Source organism: Miscanthus floridulus, chromosome 12, assembly GCF_019320115.1.
Source record: "Miscanthus floridulus cultivar M001 chromosome 12, ASM1932011v1, whole genome shotgun sequence".
NCBI lineage: Eukaryota > Viridiplantae > Streptophyta > Magnoliopsida > Poales > Poaceae > Miscanthus > Miscanthus floridulus.
Genome location: NC_089591.1, coordinates 51,155,485 through 51,176,390, shown reverse-complemented (window position 1 = coordinate 51,176,390; position 20,906 = coordinate 51,155,485). Strand labels below are relative to the sequence as shown.

Genomic DNA, 20,906 nt, shown 5'->3' with positions numbered 1-20,906 from the left:
CGACAGGAGCTCCACTATATGCTAAGTGTTCGAGCGGGTGCTCGTGGTTTGAACCTGGTGGTTCTGCTATTGTGTCCTAGTGAACTTGATCGATCTAATGAATCTACCTATTGGGAGAGAGCGCATCCCCTTTTATAGATGAAGGGGATGACCTTACAAGTGAAAGTGAGAGAGTACGTATGCTACTAAGCCTTGTTGCCCATGCCGGCGGGTACAGGATGATGGTAGGCGTCCACAATACTGTTGAATGTCAGATGCACATGGGAGGTTGTGTTGTCTTCTTAGGGTATGGTAGACGTCGGCGTCTGCCACACTGTTGATACCTGGAGGCATGCAAGGGGTTTTACCATGTTCACCTGGTACGGTAAAATGCCGGCGCCCACAACATTGTCGATGCCCAGAGGCATGGGGGAGCCTTACCGTATGTGAGTTAATGACGTCCACAATACTGTAGGGGAAAATGTCGGCGCCTACAACACTGCTTGGGTACACTGCTTGAGTTCTGTCGTGCAAGGGAGGTCGTAGAGTGCTGTTTCTGCAGGTGTACAGGGTACGGTCCCTGGTATTGCGGTTTGACTTGTGCGCCCTGCCTTACTTTCTCCGTCTGTTTCCTGGTCTTTACCGAGCGGGCGTCCCCGGTCGGTTGGTCCCAGTCGGCTCTGATCGCGTCAGTCGGAGAAGAGCAGTGAACAGGGGTTTGGCGCATCCCCGGTCGGAGACGCGGGTTGGAGTCGGAAGCGGTGTTTGGCCAGGCTTTCCGGTCGGAGAGGTCGTCCGGAGGCGAGCTGCAGACCGAAATGAGCGCTCCGGTCAAAGAGGCGCGCCGGAGTCGGAAGCGGGTGCCATTCCTCCTCGACCAGGCCTTTCGGTCGGAGGTTGGATCGCCCCTCTGGCCTGTCGTTTAGGTACTTGGGACGGCACATGAGTTGCGCGTTGTCTGCTTGAGCCGAGCCTTTGTTGGAAAGCCGGTCCGCGAGGGGCCCTGGGTTTATGAACCCGACACCATGACACCATAGAAGTTAACTTCATGCGATTTTAGATTATCACATAGACAGATCAAGCCTTGAGCCACTTTGGCCTACTGTGGCCTCTAGATCACTCGACCATATGAATCTGGCTATGTAAAGATAGGACAATATTAGGATATCTCCTAATTGACATGATATAACTGAATATTAATCCAAATTGACTTGTGCTCTTATCCTTAGTGATGCAAGGAAATTCATGGGAATCTTTCTAGAACACTAGGTCTACTCTATACTATGCCAATCTGTCACTGGTGATTAAGGGTATATCGCTACATGTCATTAGTATCTCACAGTGCTAAAACACAGGTTGCTCACCTGAGACGGTAAGCAAAGTAGTGATTCCATCTGGTTCCGTCCAATTGAATCTGCAGCGAACGTTAGTGTCTTCCCTCGGACAATATTCAAGAACAGCTGAGGTTCAAACATTACCATGTCAAAACCATGTGGCATCCACTTCCAGTTTACATAATCCATTTGCTTCCCATACTTCCCACAGTTTCTTGACTCTGGCATTGTAGGGCATGTTATGTTACTGTAGAGTGGACCTCTGAAATCTCTGACCCATGTGCCGTTGAAAAGATTGCAGGCTTTGTCATCGTGACCTATAAAAAGATCAAAATCCTATGATATTTCTTGGGTAGAGCTCTTTTGAAACTATTAGGAAATGTTAGCGGCCGGCGGTCGCCAATCTTTGTTTACTGATATGTGACAGTTGAATTGTATCGAGAATTCGAGATGCATTCAAATTTTCAGAGGCAAAGGGGTCTCTTTTTCTTTGTTTATTTTTATTTTTTACTTATGTTTTTATAAGGTTTTGAAATGATCTTTTTGGCATTCTCCCCTTTCTCATAATCTAAATCTGGCATGCAGACCATTACAAGGTTCACCATATACAGATTATATGAAAGCTGAAGAAGTCATTTGAATATGCAGAGACAGGTGGGTTTGATATGCTTTTCAAATCGCAGGCTTGCTAAACTTGCTGTCTACGATTTTGATAGAAAACAAAACTTGACTTGCTGTAGAGCATCGATCTGGTATCTTATGCTGCAGCTAATTTTATATTCAAAACGGGGGGAAAAAAGAACCGGTAAATTTTGGGGAAAAAAAAAAGAAGTCTCACTTGGAACTCAAGTACTCTAGAAATCTGGCTAAGAAAGTAAGAATGCAACACTTGTAGCAATGCTGCATGATGAAAGAGCAAATAAATATGTGCTAGTGAGTAGAGGCATACCAGTCATAGGAGAGCGGTACAAAGTCGCAGGATGATGTGTAGGGAGGAGGAGGACGAATAACACTGTGGTGACCATCACTGCTAGTGATACTGTTCTTCCACCAGGAAATACATGGTTAGGTCTTCTGGTGTGGTTTCGGCCATGGAGATCCGGAGGTGCTACGCTTTCCTTAGCCATGGCCATGGGTAAGGCGGTCCTAAGCTGATGGTAAAGAAGCCACCATCTTCATCATATATATTCCAATGGCTTGCTGGGAGCCATTGATGACTCTAGACAAACGTGCATTCCTTCATTTGTTTTCTTTGTTCGTGATAAAGAAGTCATTGCAAGCCTGCTGGGACTGGGCGCCATTGATGCCCCTGGAGCTCCAAGTTCCATGAGAGCAAGCAATGCGCATAGACGAATGTGCATTTTTCTTCATTATTTTCTTTGTTCGTGGTATTGCTGGTCCTACCTATTTTTTATTTTCTCCTAGGAATCAAGGGAGCGGGGTGCTTCACCAAGTTCAATGGTTATGATGGTAAACGGTGGGTCACTAGGAATGGTTAATCAAAGTATGTGACATTTTATAGTCGTGTAATGCCTTGATGTTTTCAATCGACTATAAGGTGGGTGGGTGCATCTGAATTTTCTCAGCAACAGTGGAATAAGACGCTGGCTCAGTACGAGTTTCTCTTGAAAAGTCAAAGCTGAGAGTACATCGGAGTGTAGAGTAGTCCGATCTACTATAAACTTTATTCTCGTATACCAAATACGATCCCTCCTGCAGTTTTGCTAAAGGCATGTTTGCCACAGCTCAGCTTTAGTGAAGCTGTTTTTTTTTTCTTTTGGAAAAATAGCTTTACGAGCACCTTTTTTTTTTTACGAAGCTGAGCTGTTTTGAAAAAAGTGGATGACAAAATAGCTTCACCAACAGTTCATAAGGGAGAGAGCTAGGATAAGCTATTATTTTCAGTTTCATCCCAACTCATATTTTTGTGAGAGGAGAAAAACAACTTCACTCATAAAACTGTTTTGGAAATGAGTGTTTGGTAAAAAACAGCTCACAACAACTTGCTGTGCCAATCAGGCTCTAAAATTGCTTTCGACAAACTATGGTATGCTCTATGTTTCTGTTGTGAATTGTGATGCATATTTCTTGAAGTTGAAGGTACTCACGTTTATTTTTTGAATGTTGCCAACTTACCATGTTTTCCCAAACTACAGTAGTCAAAGTCAAACGTGGCTCTTTGTTTCTGAATAGGATCAATTTTTTTTCATGCATATGGTAGTATGGTACTCCAAAAAGAACGTAATTCTAGTACAATATTATTTTTTTATCCTAAGTTGAATCAATTATAGATAAAAAAAGTATCAATATTTATGATACCAAATAAATATTATTAGATTAACTACAAAATGTATTTTTATAATAAATTATTTTGGAGCCGTAAATATAAATAGTATTTACTAGAAATTTGGTTAAACATAAACCACTTATGCTAGCACATAATTCGTAGTTGCATTTTTTTCTCGACAGAGGGAGTACCTCTGAACGGCCCTGGCTGAACAACAATCCTGAGCACGGACCCTATTGAGCTTAACCAGTTGACAGACGTCTCATATTATTTATCGTTTTTTATTTTCGTGCCACAAGTTTGACTAGATTTATAAAAAATACGTGCAACATCTGTATCTCTAAATAAATTTATTATAAAAATAAATTTAAAGATCTATCTAATGATATTAATTATATATTATAAATATTAATATCTTTTTATTTAAAATTACCCCCTCCGTCCCAAAAAGTATATAATCTTGCATTTCAAATATTGTCCAAAAAGAATATAATTGTAGAGTTAGAGATCACCTTTTTCAATGAGACCCACCAATTAAAAATATCTCTACTCTATATGACTTAAAAACTACTCACTCCGTCCAAAAAGAATGGAATCCTGGTGTAAATCATGTCTCAAAATAGATGCAATTCTAAGTCATGTTCGTTTGGCTTATAAGTCGTACTTTTTCAGCCAACGAACATTATTTTTCTCTCATAACAAATCAGTCAACAATACTTTCCGTCATGGCTTATCAGCCAAGCGAACAGGACACTAAGTGATGATCAACTGTCCATTCCTCTGTCTTACCAGAAGTCCTACTTGTGAAGAATTCTTCAGAATTCCTACTTCCTCTGTCTTACCTGCGAATAATTCTCTAAAGATGCAACGATGGAGAGCGAGGGTACATGTGTAATTTCACGGCTCTACTAGTTATAATTAATGCTCTGTTTGCTTGACTGATAAGCTATGACTGAAAGTACCGTTGGCTGATTTGCTGTGAGAGAAAAATACTATTCATTGTCTTAAAAAATACGGTTTGTAAGTCAAATGAACAAGGCTTAAAATTATTTCTCGTGAAGAGAGAACTATAGCTATTTTGGGACAGACGTGGTAAGTATTTCGTAGGATGCCTCCGACGACAGACAGAAGTACTTTGTAGGATGCAGAAGAAGAAGGCCCGGCTAAGAGCGGGCCAGCCGCGTTGTAGTGTCCGTCACCGTGAGCCGTGAAAACTGGAATCACTTGCCACTTGCCAGCCTTCGACCGACGGAGCGTTTTCCGTTTGGGTGTGGTCTGGGGATGAGCAGCCTACGCCCTACAGGGACATGGCACGCTCGGCGCTCGCCGCTATAGCTGGCCATTCGGGCTGCTCGGTACGGGCCCATGCTAGGCACGGCCCGGTAGGGCACGGCACGGTAGAGCACGACGGGCCACCGGGCCATGCCGCCCCAGTCCACCGTGCCTAACCGATGGCCCAGGCACGGCCTGTCGGGCCACTTTCCGTGCCGGGCCGGCCCGGAAAGCATGGTCTTTTTAACAGGCCAGGTCGGTCCGAGGCCCACCTCAGCAGGGGAAAGGAGAGAGGACGGAGGACGAGGTCAAAACGGCGGCGGCGGGTGGCACGGAGGGCAGGAGGCCCGTCTCCCGCGTCGCGTGTGGGGAGAAGCGGGGTGCGAATGCGGCCATCCCGAAGCCCGCAACCACAACCAAGAGAGAGAGAGAGAGAGGCGGGGGAGGGGAGGCCGTCGGCGCAAGCTACTTGAGTCACGAGAGGTGGTGGGCTGGCGGTGACCGCCGGATCCGGCGGCAGGAGCCAGGAGGAGGATGGAGGAGGCCGGATCCGTGGAGGATGGAGGAGGCCGCCCGCTCGACGCTACTGCTGCTGCCGAGCTCGACGTCGCGCACCCGAGGCAGGTCCGGCTGGAGGCGGCGGCCGCGCACCCACGCGTGGCAGGAGGAGGCAGGGGCAGCCCACGGGAGGTGACGGTGGACGCCATTGAGGAGGATCCGGCCGCGTGCAGCAAGAAGAGGTACGGAGGTGAGGAGCCCCGAGCCCATGGCGGTGCACCTCAGCGGCGGAGTGGAGAAGGACGAACGGAGGAGCGAGCTTGCGCGTGTGGGAAAGGGAGTCGGCGCGTGTGGGAAAGGGGGACGGAGGGCGAGCCAGGCGAGGCGAGGGCAAGCTTGCGCTGTGGTGTGGAGCCGGCCCGTGCGCTTTTATATGCGGAGGGGACGGAGGCAGGGAAGGTGGGCCGGCCGCGCTGGGCCTTGGGGAGGGGAGGATGAGTGAGGAGGGGGAGGGGGTGGCCGGGCCACTATTGGGCCGGCTGACGCAGGTCGGGCTGTGCCGTGCCAGCCCACGGGCCTGAGCAGCGGCCCAGGCATGGCCTGCTCCCTCGGGCCGGGCCAGTTCGGGCCCACATATCACCGGGCCATGCTGTGCTCGTGTCAGACTAAAAAAGCGGGCTTCGTACCGTATCATCGTGCCTCGGGCTGCATGGCCAGCTATACTCGCCGCTCGCCAGGCACCGACAAATATCTCTTGAAAAAAAAAACGCTATTTTCATAGCGTTCGACTGGTACACTCCCAGCGTTCCAATTTATTTCAGCTTATTCTCTCTAATACTATTTAATCATCAAAATCATCCAAAATTCGCTATTTAATGCAGCAGCCGAACACATTGTTTATCTTCTGAAGTATCCACGAAGTTTAGTTCTGCTGCTCGACTCGAAAACTGGGTACGCGGCCCAGCTCACGCATTATCTCGCTCTGAGTGCCCTGGACTGGATGACGCACGCGCGAAACAGCACAAACGACAAGCGCGACTGACACTGGGCCCGTCTCTGGCCCCTAAGATTCCCTCCTTCCACGGGTCCACTGGGCTACGGGCCGTGGTGTGGGGGTACTGTACCCGTTTGCGCTTGCTCTGGCCGGATCCGACAAGGCCTAGCGACGCGTGAGTGCGTGACGCCTCCCCACAGGAATGCGTCGTAGGCAGCTCGTACTCCGTGGCAGTGGCAGGCACGGGCCGCTCGCCCACACCACAGGACGCTGCAGCCAGTAGCAGGGCAGGGCAGCGCACGCCCGCACATGCTCCCGGCCCTCGGTGGAACGCAGCTCAGCACCAGCAGCCTGCACAGCCCCACCCCTGCGCGGCTGCGCCCGCCCTTGCGTCGAGCACCACACCAGTCACACACCACGCCACCGTGCGTGTGCAGAGACCCTTCGCGGTGCACAGATTCGATGTCCCAAACACGTCTGCTAGCATCGACGTTAGGGGCAACCACAATGGGGAGAGGCAGCAGGCAGGCACCGCACGAATTGAAGCGGCCGCCGCTGCCCGCGCGCAGCCATGGGAGAAACGAGTTCCAGGTCACGTAAGGAACAGGGAGGGCTATGAGGACATTGTGGGGAGTCAAAACGGTTTGAAGATTCCTCTATTATCAAAAAGGATATTAGAGGCTGTTCACGATGAACTTCAAAGACGGAGGTGTCATTAGCGTCTACTCATAAAGCCCTTGTTAATGTCGATTAACAAAGGTAGATTTCTTGCCCGCCTCTAATGTTTTTTCCTATTGTTTTTAAAAACAACTTAGCCTTTGTGTAGATCTACAAGGCCCGCTGAGCCCTTCACTGTCGCCCTTGACCATCCTCTGAGTCGGAGTCCTCGAGATTGGGGAGTCCATGCCCCAGGTTTGGTGCTTGGACGACCCTTCTTGACGTTGGTAGTAGCTTTTGTTCGTAAAGTTGCACCGAATCCGCAATGCTCTCATCAGATTAGGGTAAGGAAACAAAGGCCACACAAATCAAAACCACATTGCAGTGCACAAAAAGAAAAAAAAGGATCCAACATGGCTTGCAATCGGGTGACGTAGATACAAATCAACGACAAGCTCACCTAAAGGGAAAAGGTAGGGGATGGAGAGAGACCGACATGACTGTTGCCATGGCTGCCGACACTATCGACACCTTCACATCGAGGCCCTTGTATCCATTTGTCACTATGAAGGCGTGTGTTACGCCTCCATGCTTAGGTTGCCTCTATCTCCACGGTTCGTTCAATGCGGCTCCTCTCCTTGCTGTGTCGAGGCACTCGACCTAGTCATGGCTCCCCTTCCTGTGCCCCGGTGCTTCTCGCCCTCCCCATGCCATCTTCGGTGTCTCATACGCCAATGTCTACTTGAATGGATTTGATAACCTTGAATTAAGAGCTCATATTGGAGTAGATGCAAAGAAAACTGACCATCAAAAGTAGGGAGAGCCCTTAAATAAAGAATAGAGACCCCTATTTGAGGTTTATGCTGGAGTTTCTCTAACTTATATTATTTGTATTTAGAGAGGGATTTGGGCCTAGGGACTACAGAGCCAAGGCCCTAAAACATGCCCCGAAATATTTTTTACTAGCAGGGAGCCCCGCGCTTTGCGCGGGTAATAGTGGGGAAAAAATATTTGTATTGCGTCCAAAAAAAGAAGGAAAAAACAGGGTGGTACTGTTCCTTAACGGGTAAGTACTGTTCAAAAACCCGGTTACTGTTTACGAAAACCCGTTACTGTTCAGCAGGGAAAACACATCGCGCGTTGACTGTGCCGGTAACAGTGTTCTGTGAGAGCAGACGGAGTTTTTGGATTGCACGCTTATTATACTATTGTATAGATGACTGTGCCGGTAACAGTGTTCTGTGAGAGCAGACGGAGTTTTTGGATTGCACGCTTATTATACTATTGTATAGATGGGTTCCTGGTTCCTGATTTTTTTTCTTCTTAAATACGTAAAAGATTTACGTATCATTATAATTAACAAAAAGAGTTTGACACGTTCCGGATGAACGCGCTAGATGGTTTTATAGTTATTAGTGGACTTACCTAGGAGACTGTTATAAACTATAGTATTACATAAATGGTAAACAACCGAACTAAAAACATCGCTGCAACCTAGGAAGCTAGGCGGCCCTGCTGCTGGCTGAGAAGAGCGCTCTTCTGCTCGCCCTGCTGTTGGTTGATGGGAACAACTCGTCTAGGGCTGCCACGTGGCTTGGCGTCAGGTTCTCTATGAATATGGCGTCGTATGCTCCCTTAAACTGCAACAGGGGTGAAGCTGCCTATGCTGTGGGGAGTGCCAATACACCCAAGGTAAAAACAAAATTAAGTGCTAACAATCTCAAATTACCACAGGTGCACCCCCCTCAGCCAAGGTTCATGCACCCCACTGCCCAACGTGGAATACTGGAAGCGTGAAAGAGTTTTAGTAGACCAATGCCAATCCAAAACTAAGGCATATAAGTTTACAATAACTGCTCGCTTGCTAATTGGCTCAGTTATAGGAATAGATATGAAATATATGAATAGGTGTACTCGTTTGTATTGGGAGATTTTTTTTTTCCAGTTGAGACATAGATAGGCCGGATACCAATTACATATGAGATAAGTTAATGAGTCTCGTTTTTATTATTTTGTAATTAGGAGATAGGCTTGACTTGTCAAACTATAAGGTTCTATAAGAGTTTAGTATTTAAAATTAGTGGACCATAGTAGTATGTCATTTGGGTTACTAGTATTGTCATATCGATATTGTAAAAATGTAATTAGATAAATGAACTAGGAGTCGGTTTTTAGCTTCATCGGTCCCGTTCGCTGGTTTGAAACTTGGCTGAAATTGGCTGAAAACACTGTTCCGGCTGAATTGTTGTGAGAGAAAAACACTGTTCCGGTTGAAAAAAGAAGCCAAACAAGCCATTTTTAAGACAAGCGAACGGGGCCATCGGCTCTAGCTCATCTGCGCACTCTAGCAAGGGACCACATCGCTTTAGAGCCATGCCAAATAGGATTTAAGTAGAACTGAAGTGTTGCACTCAGAGTTTGACTTACTGGTTGAGAGACACAAACTCGAGGAGACCGATGGGATAGAAAATCATGAAATCCCTAAAACTTCAATCAAAAAGTATAAAATTTTGGCTAGAATTTTAGAAAGTTCAACAAATATTGTCCGAATGAAATGGCCATTACTCGTATGTAAATTTACTAGAGGTCAATGATAGAACAAAAAATCAACGAAATTCGGTCAAATTTCTGAACCCTTTATGCAACCCCCCCCCCCCCCCCCCCCCCTCGTTGGAGCTCTAACTTCGCCACTGATCTGCAATTTGTTTAGAAAATTACAGTCGTGAGAGAAGTTTTGCTAGGTCTTTGTTTTAGATTAGAGTATAATCTTTTCATGACACTGCAGCTCTCCGTAATAATCACTAATCAGTGATAGAAGTGTGGTGCCCTGTCAGTTGGACAAAACCCATTCGGCCTGTTTACTGGTTGGTTTCTGGGCTGGTTTAGACTGGCTGGTGCTGGTTTATTGTGAGAGGAAAACACTGTTGACTGGCTGGTTTGGGCTGGTTGAAACCAACCAGCGAACAGGCTGATTTACTTAGGGCCTGTTTAGTTGCAAAAAAATTTTGCATAGTACTTGTCACATCAATCTTGCGGCACATGTATGGAGTACTAAATGTAGACGAAAAAAACTAATTGCACAGTTAGGTGAGAAATCGCGAGACGAAACTTTTGAACATATTAGTCTATAATTAGACACTAATTGCCAAATATAAACGAAAGTGCTATGATAGCCAAAATCCAAAAATTTTGGATCTATACGGGGCCTTAAGGCGATTGGGCGAGGCAGCGCAGAGCCGTAAAGTGCAGTGCAGGCCACCTGCTCACTCCGCGGGCGCGGCGCGCGCGCTGCCCCGGCGCCAACCTGGCGCATTTACCGCGCCCAGGATCGCACACAAAACTGACGCGCTCCATCAGACATTCAGATCAGACCATCACTCCCCAGACTACAGCGGCAGCGCCAGCACACTTCTTCACCCACAGGCACAGCTTCACTTTCACTCTGGCTATTTAACCCTGGCCAGCTTTCGCCTTCGCCAGTTCACCACACAAGAAGAGGAGGCCCCAGCCTCTCCACAGCTCTCGAGAAACCTCCATCCACTCCAGGGCTCCAGGCTCCATCCTTCCTCCAGTGTCCAGAGGCACCACACCAATGGCTCCCAGCAAGCTCGCGGTGGTCATGGCCTTGGTAGCGTCTCTCCTCCTGCTCACCAACAGCAACACCAAGGTAATGCGTCCATGGTGAAACCGATTAGGCGATTAGTAGTCCATTCTTGTCGTCCTGCCTCCTGATTTCTCTCTGAAACTGAAACCCTCTGATGGGCTTGGTCTGTTCGACGAGCAGGCTGCTCCGGGCGGCTACCCACCGGCTCCTCCGCTCGGCCCTCCGCCGCACCAGATCGTCGACCCCGCCAAAGGTACAGCCACCGCAAAATAGTCGTCAGCCTCTGTGGCATGATCCTTGTTTGTTCTCTCGCGTCGCCTGACCCTTTGCCGGTATTTTCCTCGGCGTGCTGCGGCGGCGGGGCGCTTGCATGCAGACTGCGGGGGCGCGTGCGACGTGCGGTGCGGCGCGCAGTCGCGCAAGAACCGGTGCGCCCGGGCGTGCCTCAAGTGCTGCAGCGTCTGCCGCTGCGTGCCGGCAGGCACGGCCGGCAACCAGCAGACGTGCGGCAAGTGCTACACCGATTGGACCACGCACGGCAACAGGACCAAGTGCCCGTGAGTCCGAGAGAATGGGGGTGGAGGCTGGGGGTGGCAGCGTGTTCCCCGTCCGAAAGCAGCCTGAGTTCGTGGGCGCACCAATGGCGCCACGTTTTGTATGATCCGACATTCCGACCCCGTCGGCGTAGATGTAGGCTGTAGCTATCTAGCTAGCTGCTGGTTGTTGTGCATGTGCTGTTTGTTTGTTGGTAGTACGTACTCCTATCTTTTGTGATGATGATGTTGATGGGCTTGTGGTGACTCTGTTCCTGTAAAAATCCGTAGCAGTAAAATCCATCTGGGGTGCATCAATGTCCCAAATTTCTAGTGTTTTTGCTTGCCACTGTTTACCTTATTAGCTGCCGGTTGTTCATTTGTTCAGCAGCAAATACAGAGTCTTACAATGTCAAAGAATGTAACTCCCGTATAACAGCCGGATTAGCATTCTACTCACAACTATGGGATGAAAATGAAAACAGATCGGATATTACATTTGTTTTTATATTTCTGGTCGGATTTGGATCCAAATACGGATAGTGTCAGCCATGCCGGATAGAATATGATTGGATGACGACATCATAAATATATAATTTGAGTATTCGGATACAGATACGGTATCGGATGTTGAATATCTAGATTTGGATACGGATAGATCTAAACCCTTCTAAACGGATTCGGTATCGAATAGGTTGAAAAATATCCATACCCTTCTCATCACTGCTTACAACCATGGATCGCAAAGGGATTAAAAGTAAATAAATTTGTCCTGGCAGTAAGGCCTGTTTCGCATGCTCATGAAACGCCATAATGTACGGCAGGGTCGCCAGGACACGATGATTGTTTAATGACCAACCCCTGCAAATGCATAGGCCAGTCCGGCATGGCAACTGAGGCCTGGTTTAGTTCAAAAAAAAATTTCCAACCTAAATTATTACATCGAATCTTACGGTATATGCATGGAGTATTAAATATAGACGAAAAAAACTAATTGCACATTTTGGAAATCGCGAGACGAATGTTTTAAGACTAATTAGTCTATGATTAGCCATAAGTGCTACAGTAACTAACATGCGCTAATGATTGATTAATTAGGCTTAATAAATTCGTCTCGTAGTTTTCAGATGAGCTATGTAATTAGTTTTTTTATTAGTATCCGAAAACTTCTTTCGACATCCCTAAAATATCCGATGTGACATTCAAAATTTTTCATTTCGTGAACTAAACACAGAGATTACGATAAGCTTAGTGGGTCTTCGCATGAAACATCAGGACGGTGAAAGAAAAATACTAACGGGCGACCAACTGAGGCAAAGGCAAATGCCAAGTCCATCTGTTCTCCAGCAACGTACTCGTAGCCTCCGTCTCATGTTCCTGTCGTGTTGCTCGGGCCGCACATATGCATTATGCATGTCCATGGCCCATGGCGGCACTAGTAAAAATCAGGAATGGGTTGAATGGAACGAACGCTCATGAAACATGTCGCTGGTCACCACGCCTGCGTGGCTGCATCATACTAGCACTTGCAGCGCCACCAAGCTCCACTGAGCTTTTGCCCTGTTCGGGCTGATTTGTTGTGTTCGCTGACCGAAAAAGTATGACCTTATAAATCTCGTTGCCGTGCGCCGCACCCGTACAGAATGAAGAGTTGGAGACCAGATGAACCTTAGCGGCTCATGCTTATCTGCCAGATTGCCAGCTTGGAGCCGTAAGCAATGAATACTGCATCAACGCTAATATTTAGCTTTTTCATTTGCTCGTATACGATCGAAGATTATAAGCTAGAATAATATTTTTCTCTCACACCAAACTCGTCAGCAGTAAATAATCTACGATTGCTTACGACGAAACGAACAGGCTGATTAGTTTTCAGCTAGGCCCCGTTCGCTCGGAGGAATTTTGGAGGAATTTGTGAGAGGAAAACACTGTTCCGGATGAAAAAAAGAAGCGGATCAAGCCGGGTTTAAGGGCACGTGCCCTTAAACCCGGCTTGATCCGCTTCTTTTTTTCATCCGGAACAGTGTTTTCCTCTCACAAATTTCTCCAGATTATGGTGTGGGTTGCATTCGAATCGGTGTCGGGCAGGTCACACTCACACGTCGACCACACGGGGCCGGCACCAAAGGTGGCAAGGAGGAGTCTCGAGAGTCGATGGACTCCGCAGTGGTAACTGCTCAGTGGTCACCACTCACCACTCACCACCGGCGAAGGATTGTCGAGGGAAACAGGCAGAAACAGTGATGAAGGAGCTGGATCGATCCTCTACTTGAAAGCCCATATCCAGTCCATATGAATTGGTGGCCTGCCCACATCGCGGGCTCTCATCCGCTGGTCCACGGCCCGTCCCTGCGCTCACGCTAGTGAGTAAGCCCACCTGCGCGCTGCAACATCTCTTCAAAAGGAAAAAGTTCACATTACCTATCTCAATTTTTGCGAAAGTCCGTTTTTCCTCTTATCGGGTTCATAAACCCGGGGTCCCTCATGGACCTACTTCCCAGCAAAAGATCTTCCCAGCAGATGACGTTGCGAACGACGTGCAACTCCTGGATCGGCCCAAAAACCTAACGACAGGCCAGAAGGGCGATCCAATCTCCGACCGAGAGGAACGACGCTCACTTTTGACTCCGGCCCGCATCTTTGACTGGAAGGCCTGACCAAGGAGGAATGGCGCTCGCTTCCGACTTTGGCCCGCCTCTCCGACCAGAAGGCCTGGCCAAGGAGGCTTCTGACTCCGACATGCGTCTCCGACCGGGGATGCACCGAACCTCTGCTTACAGCTCTTCTCCGACTAGCGTAGTTGGAGCCGACTGGGACCAACCGACCGGAGACGCCCGCTCGGTGAGGACCTAGAAAACGAGCGGAGCAAGTAAGGCAAGACGCTCAAGTCAACCACAATACTAAGGACCGTACCCTATACACCTATAGGATAGTACCGATAGGGCATGTCAGAAGGGTGCCCTACCACTTTTCAGGCATATCCAAACCCAAGCAGTGTTGTGGGCGCCGACATTTGCCCTACAGTGTTGTAGACACCATCAATTCCCATACCAGACGAACACGGCAAAACCCCCCACATGCCTCTAGGCATCAACAGTATTGTGGGCGCCGTCATTTGCCATACATGGTGAATGTGGTAAAACCTCCCACATGCGTCTGACATAAACAGTATTGTGGGCGCCTACAATCATCTTGTACCCGATGGCATGGGCAACAATACTTAGTAGCATACATGCACTCTCCCTCTCTCACTTGTAAGGCCATCCCCTTCATCTATAAAAGGGGATGCGCTCTCTCCCAATGATGATCGAATCAATTCACGACGATTCGACCACCGCGATCGAGTCACAGAGTTGAACAACCTACGATTCGAAAGATTCCAACAGAGCACATGCTCAAATACTTAGCGCACGTAGGAGCTCCCGTCTCTCTCGACCCTTCGATCCAGAGTCCGACCGAACCTCTTGCACCCCCATCTTACTCTCTCTCATTTGTAACACTACAGCAAACTTCGATCACCTAGGCTCAGGAATAAAGTCACCGACCGACTCAAACTGGACGTAGGACACGTTACCTGAACCAGTATAAATCCTGTGTCATTGAGTGCTAAGCTATATCCGATCACAATGTACGGTAAAACTATAAATATTTACGTGTTGGTCAATTTCTACACCGACAGTTGGCGTTGTCCGTGGGGAGGACGCCGTACGTTCATGCTTTTGGTCATTGGATGACCCACTTTTCTGCCATCTTTGTTATGGCGGGCACGAGCGATATGACTCGCTTTGGCTCACTAGAGTTTCCCGCACTCCCACCTATTGGGATGTGGGATCCTCCCATCTTCGAGCCATCCTAGGCCTTCCTCTTTGGGAGCCTAGACTTCATCGTTGACCGGCTTAGCTCTAGGACTCCTAGTGACTTCAACGACAAGGCACCTGCGCTTTGCTCCGAGCCCGCTCAGGGCTCAAACCCAACTATGAGTAACGTACATTTTGTTATTTACTCGCTATTTACTGTCTTTTGTTGATTCTCCGGATGGACCCCGTTATCCCTGCCGTGACCGCCATGTGACCGGTTTCCCTATGGCCTTGTGTCCCCCATAGATGTGTACGCTCGAGGGCTCCAAAGGATGCTGGCACCACCCCCTCTCACATCTAAATTAATGGGGATGGTGAGCTACGCTCCCGCATCTTTTTATGACTTCATGGATGACGATGTTGAGAGCGATGACTCCAGCATCGGTGATGTCATGACACCTATCCACCCTCTGTCCTGTGAGTGTGCTATGACGGATGCCCTGGGATAGCCGTCGGTTGTGGCAGAGTCTCTTTAGACCCACACCCCTCTGGACCCTCATGCGGATGCCCTCGCATGTGCCTAGGAGCATGGCCAGGAGCTATGATAATGGCTCAGTGCAGCACGCTGCTCCCCATGCGTGTAACCCGGCAAGCAGCGCCTGGAGTCGCGCCCACCAGGTCTAGCGCAACATCATTGATGGGGGAATGATCCCCCACAGTTTGCTTGGGCTGGCTAGAATGTCGCCACCGCGGCGATGCTTTTGCACGCCCTTCTCGAGCCTACCGACCCACAGGAGCAGATGATCCACCAAAACCTCTGGGCGCTGGTGGAGACCGCCACCATCCATCAAGCGGAAAGCTCCGCGTCATGCCATTGACTCGTGGCCTCTCTCCCCGCCAGGGGAGAGGGTATGCACCAGACGAATCGCTTCATCCGCTCGCCACTACAGCCACCAGGCATGGAATAGGAGGGCGCAGCGGTGCCGCGGCTTGACCTAGCACCTGCTCTGCACCGACTGCCTGTGCACGAATGCCTCGGGCTGAATCGAGACGCTCGCAACATCATTAGCAACCGGCGTCGGACCTAGAATGATGATGACGTCCATCGAGCGGCGGTGAGAACAGGCAACACGGGCTCTGACTAGACCATCGAGGGGACTAGTGAAACACACCCCAGGCGTGGTCATCGACCCAATGACCGGAGTCCTAGCCCGGATGGCCCGGGACCACGGGCCTTTGGCCGACGCATCCAGAGAGGGCCGTTCCCACAACACTTTCGATCGTCGACCAACATCGCCAAATATACCAGGGAGACGAATCTTGGTATATGGCTCGAATACTTTTGGCTCGCCTGCTGAGCCAGAGGAGTGGATGATGACCACTTCACCATTCAGTATGTCCCTATCTGCGTGGGGGGACATGTTCGGGCATGGCTCAAATTTCTCCCACAAGACAGCATCCACGACTGGGCGAACCTCAAGAGGATCTTCATTGAGAACTTCTAGGGCACATATGTCCGCCCTGGGAACTCCTGGGACCTCAAGAGCTGCCAGCAGGAGCCCAACGAGTCCATGCGGGATTACATCCAAAGATTCTTAAAGCGGTGCAACTCCCTTCCTGATGTCATCGAAGCGGACGTCATCAGTGCATTCCTCTCTGGAAGAACCCGTGAGTCTTTGATTCATAAACTTGGCGGTCTAAAGCCCTAGACCACCCGTGACTTGCTCGACGTCGCTACAAACCACGCCTCTGACAAGGAGGTGGTCGGAGCGGTCTTCAATGGAGGTCAGGACAAGCGCTAGGCCAAGCGTGAGGATCAAGACGAGGGCCCCTCCACACAGAGGGGCAAAAAGAATAAGAAGGATTGGCGCTGACTTGCCAACTCTACGTTGGTTGCCGTAGCTGATCACGTGGGCAAGCATCCCTAGCAGGGCCAGCCTGACCACTTCGACAAGCTCATGGACAGCTCCTGCACCAACCATGCTTACCCCATTAAACACCTCTACAAGGACTACGAGCTCCTCAAGCGCTTCCTATGATAGGCCGGTGGGCCAAAAGAAGGAAAGGGCAAGGAGGCGGCAGCCAAGAAAGGAGGTGCTACGGGCAAGGATGGGGACAATTTTCTCGACCCTGAGGTGTGCATCATGATCTTTGGGGGATCCGATGCTATCTACTCTAAGCGCCATCACAAAGTGTGCTACAAAGAGGCATGCGTCGCCGAAACGACCATCCCCTCCTTCCTTCGCTGGTTGGAATCTCCAATCACTTTCGATCAGAGGGACCACCCTTCCCATGTCACCCGACCGGGATGCTACCCGCTCATCATCGACCCTATCATCCGCAAGAAGCGCCTCACAAAGGTGCTGATGGACGAAGGCAGCGGTCTCAACATCCTCTACGTCAACACCCTTGACACCATGTGCATCCCCCGGTCAGAGCTCTGCCCAACAAGTTCTCCCTTCCACGGCGTGATCTTGGGAGCACAGGCATACCCACTCAGGCAAATCAGCCTACCCATCACGTTTGGCGACCGAGCCAACTTTCGCTCAGAGGTGCTAATCTTCAAGGTGGTGGACTTCCCGGGGTCTTACCACTTCATCTTGGGGCGGCCATGCTACACCAAGTTCATGGTGGTCCCTAACTACACCTACCTAAAGTTGAAGATGCCAGGACTAAATGACGTTATCACTATAGGTAGCACCTTTTCGCACGCCTTCACATGCGACCACAAGCATTATGAGCTCACCACTGCCGTCATCAACTCTTCCAAGCTCCCATGGCTTGGGGAGTTGTCAACCCTAGTAGTCCTAGACTGCAACAAGACAACCTCCTCGGCTGCCTTCTACCCACTCGAGGAAACTAAGGCGGTGGGGATCAACCCCAATGACCCTACCAAGATGGTGCGGATCGGGACCCAGCTCCCGTCCAAATAGGAATGCGAGCTCGCTGACTTTCTACGCGCAATCATGATGTCTTCACACGGAAACCTTTTGACATGCCATGCATACCGCGGGAGGTCACCGAGCACGCACTACGCCTCATCCTAGGCTCGAAGCTCGCCAAGCAATGCCTGTGTCGCTTTGACGATGAGAGGCGTAGGGCCATAGGCGAGGAGGTCACCAAACTCCTGGCAGCCGGCTTCATCAAGGAGGTATACCACTCCGACTGGCTTGCCAATCCTGTTCTTGTAAAAAAGAAGACTAGGAAATGTAGAATGTGCGTTGATTATACTAGCCTCAACAAAGTGTGTCCAAAGGATCACTTTTCCTTTGCCATGCATAGACCAGATAGTCGACTCCACCTCAGGATATAAGATCCTCTCCTTTTTGGATGCCTACTCAGGCTATCACCAGATCATGATGAAAGAGTCCAACCAGCTCATAACATCGTTCATCACCCCATATGGTTCGTACTATTACATAACCATGACTTTTGGTCTGAAGAACGCCGGCGCCACCTACCAAAGGTGCATGCAGCAATGCTTCACCGATCAAATCGACCCACTCGATCAGCCTGATCAAGCCAAGCGGCCAAAACCAACAATCGCTGTCTATGTTAATGATATAGTGGTCAAAACAGCTCAAGCTTGCGACCTGATCGTGAACTTTGCCACGACATTCGCGAACCTCCGAAGGTTCAACATCAAATTGAATCCCGAAAAATATGTTTTTGGGGTTCCAAAGGGGAAGCTGCTTGAATACATCATGTTTGAACGCGGCATTGAGGCCAACCCCAAAAAAATCATGGCCATCTCCAACATGGGCCCTATATGCAACATCAAGGGCATACAAAGGCTCACCGGCTATTTGGCCGCCCTGAGCCGATTCATCTCCTAGCTCGACAAATGGGGGATGCCCCTTACAAGCTACTCAAAAGGACAGACGCGTTCGTCTGGATTGAGAAAGCACAGCAGGCTTTGGAGAGCCTCAAAGCATCACTGACGTCGGCCCCAATCCTTGTCACTCCTGAACGAGGAGAACCCCTCCTCCTCTACGTCGCGACAAGCAACCATGTGGTGAGCGCCACCCTAGTCATCAAAAGGGAGGAGCCAAGACACCACCTTAAGGTCCAGCGACCCATATACTTCATTAGAGAGGTACTTACCAACCCCAAGGTTTGGTACACCTAGGTATAGAAACTCCTATATGCCATGCTGATGGCAACCTAGAAACTCCTACACTACTTCACCGACCACGAAGTCGTGGTTGTCACTTCATACCCGCTCGAAGACATCATCTACAACTACGACGCCGTGGGATGGATCTCCAAGTGGGCACTCGAACTCATGGGCCACGACATCAGGTACATTCCTCATACCACTATTAAATCTCTAGCTCTCATAGACTTTGTCATTGAATGGATGAAGGTCCAGCTTCTAACCCTAGATGTCACCCATGAGTACTAGATGATGTACTTCAATGGGTCCGTAATGGCGCTCGGCTCGAGGGCTAGAGTGGTTTTGATCTCCCAGGATAGGAGTAGGCTCCACTATGCGATTCACCTCCACTTTTTGTCCTCAAACAATGCCACAGAATATGAGGCTCTCATCAATGGACTACGCATCACCATCGAGCTCGGCGCTACGCGACTCTATGTTCATGGCGACTCGGAGCTGGTCGTCGACCAGGCCATGAAGGAGTCCTCCTACAAAAGCCCCCTCATGGTAGCATACTACCAGGAGGTGCACAAGCTCAAGGACAAATTCTAGGGGATCGAGCTACACCATGTCCTCGAAAAGGACAATAATGCCACCGATTTTCTTGCAAAATTGGTTGCCAGGTGGGTTCTATCTCCGGATGGGGTCTTCATCAACAACCTTCATGAACCATCTGCCCACATCCAAGAAGGTCTAATCCAGACACACCCCAACGCTAACCCAGCGCTTGGGGGCTCCAACCCTAGTGCCCCCGTGATGGCGTCGCCCACCGACGTCGCCATGGTGGCACTCGATCAAGCCAACTAGCGAGTGCCGCTACTCGCCTACCTCCTCGAGGAGGTTCTCCCACCCAAAAGGACTGAAGTGTGATGGATTGCTCAATGTGCCAAGACATTCATCATGATTAGCAACGAGCTCTACAAACGAAGTCCGTCGAGAGTACTCATGAAATGTGTCCCTGGTGACCAAGGGAAACACCTCCTCCTCAAGGTCCATGCTGGAATCTACACACATCACGTGGCCCCAAGGTCACTGGTTGGAAAAGCCTTTCACCAATTTTTTACTGGCCCACCGCACTATGAGATGCAGAGGAGGTCGTCCGCAGGTGTGAGGGGTGCCAGTTCTATGCTTAGCAAACGCACTTGCCGGCATAGAAGCTTCAAAAAATCCCCATCACCTGGCCGTTCATGGGTCTGGGGCCTCGATATGGTAGGACCACTCAAAAAGGGCCTAGACGGCTTCACTCACCTACTCATAGTGGTCAACAAGTTCACCAAGTGAATAGAGGCGAAGCCCATCACCAACATCCACTTGGAAGAGACAGTCAAGTTCTTCCTCGACATCATATACCGGTTCAGCGTTCCTAACTGTATCATCACTGACCACAGGACTAACTTCACTGGGAAGAAGTTCCTAGACTTCAGTGATGGATACGGCATTAGGATTAACTAGGCCTCGGTCAGACATCCACGTACTAACGGTCAAGTTGAGCGTGCTAATGGCATGGTCCTCCAAGGACTTAAGCCACACATCTTCGACCGACTCAACAAGTACATCAGACGATGGGTTGTAAAGGTCCCAGCGATCCTCTGGAGCCTAAGGACGACCCCAAACCGATCGATAGGGTTCACACCCTTCTTCTTGGCCTACGGAGCTAAAGCAGTGCTGCCCTCCGACCTCAACCATGGCGCCCCAAGAGTAATGGCTTTCAACCACAACTAAGCCACGATGGATCAGCAAGACATAGTCAACCTACTCGAGGAGGCCCATAAGACGGTCGTTGTCTACTCTGCTC

The 20,906-nt window shown here is 49.6% G+C and overlaps 1 protein-coding gene across 1 annotated transcript; it reads left to right on the top strand.

Annotated features, from left to right (window-relative positions):
• Positions 1 to 10,469: 10,469 nt before the first annotated feature.
• LOC136498609 (snakin-2-like) lies at positions 10,470 to 11,512 on the top strand. Its single transcript, XM_066494499.1, has 3 exons — positions 10,470 to 10,688; positions 10,806 to 10,878; positions 11,002 to 11,512. The coding sequence occupies exons 1-3, from the start codon at positions 10,614 to 10,616 to the stop codon at positions 11,184 to 11,186; spliced, it is 333 nt and encodes a 110-aa protein (XP_066350596.1). The 5' UTR covers positions 10,470 to 10,613; the 3' UTR covers positions 11,187 to 11,512.
• Positions 11,513 to 20,906: the final 9,394 nt, after the last annotated feature.

Excerpts from the sequence above, each read along its gene's own strand:
- LOC136498609 (XM_066494499.1), top strand. The coding sequence starts at position 10,614 with ATGGCTCCCAGCAAGCTCGCGGTGGTCATGGCCTTGGTAGCGTCTCTC. Across the intron at positions 10,689-10,805 it reads TCACCAACAGCAACACCAAG|GCTGCTCCGGGCGGCTACCC; the intron begins GTAATGCGTCCA and ends TTCGACGAGCAG. Across the intron at positions 10,879-11,001 it reads GATCGTCGACCCCGCCAAAG|ACTGCGGGGGCGCGTGCGAC; the intron begins GTACAGCCACCG and ends GCTTGCATGCAG.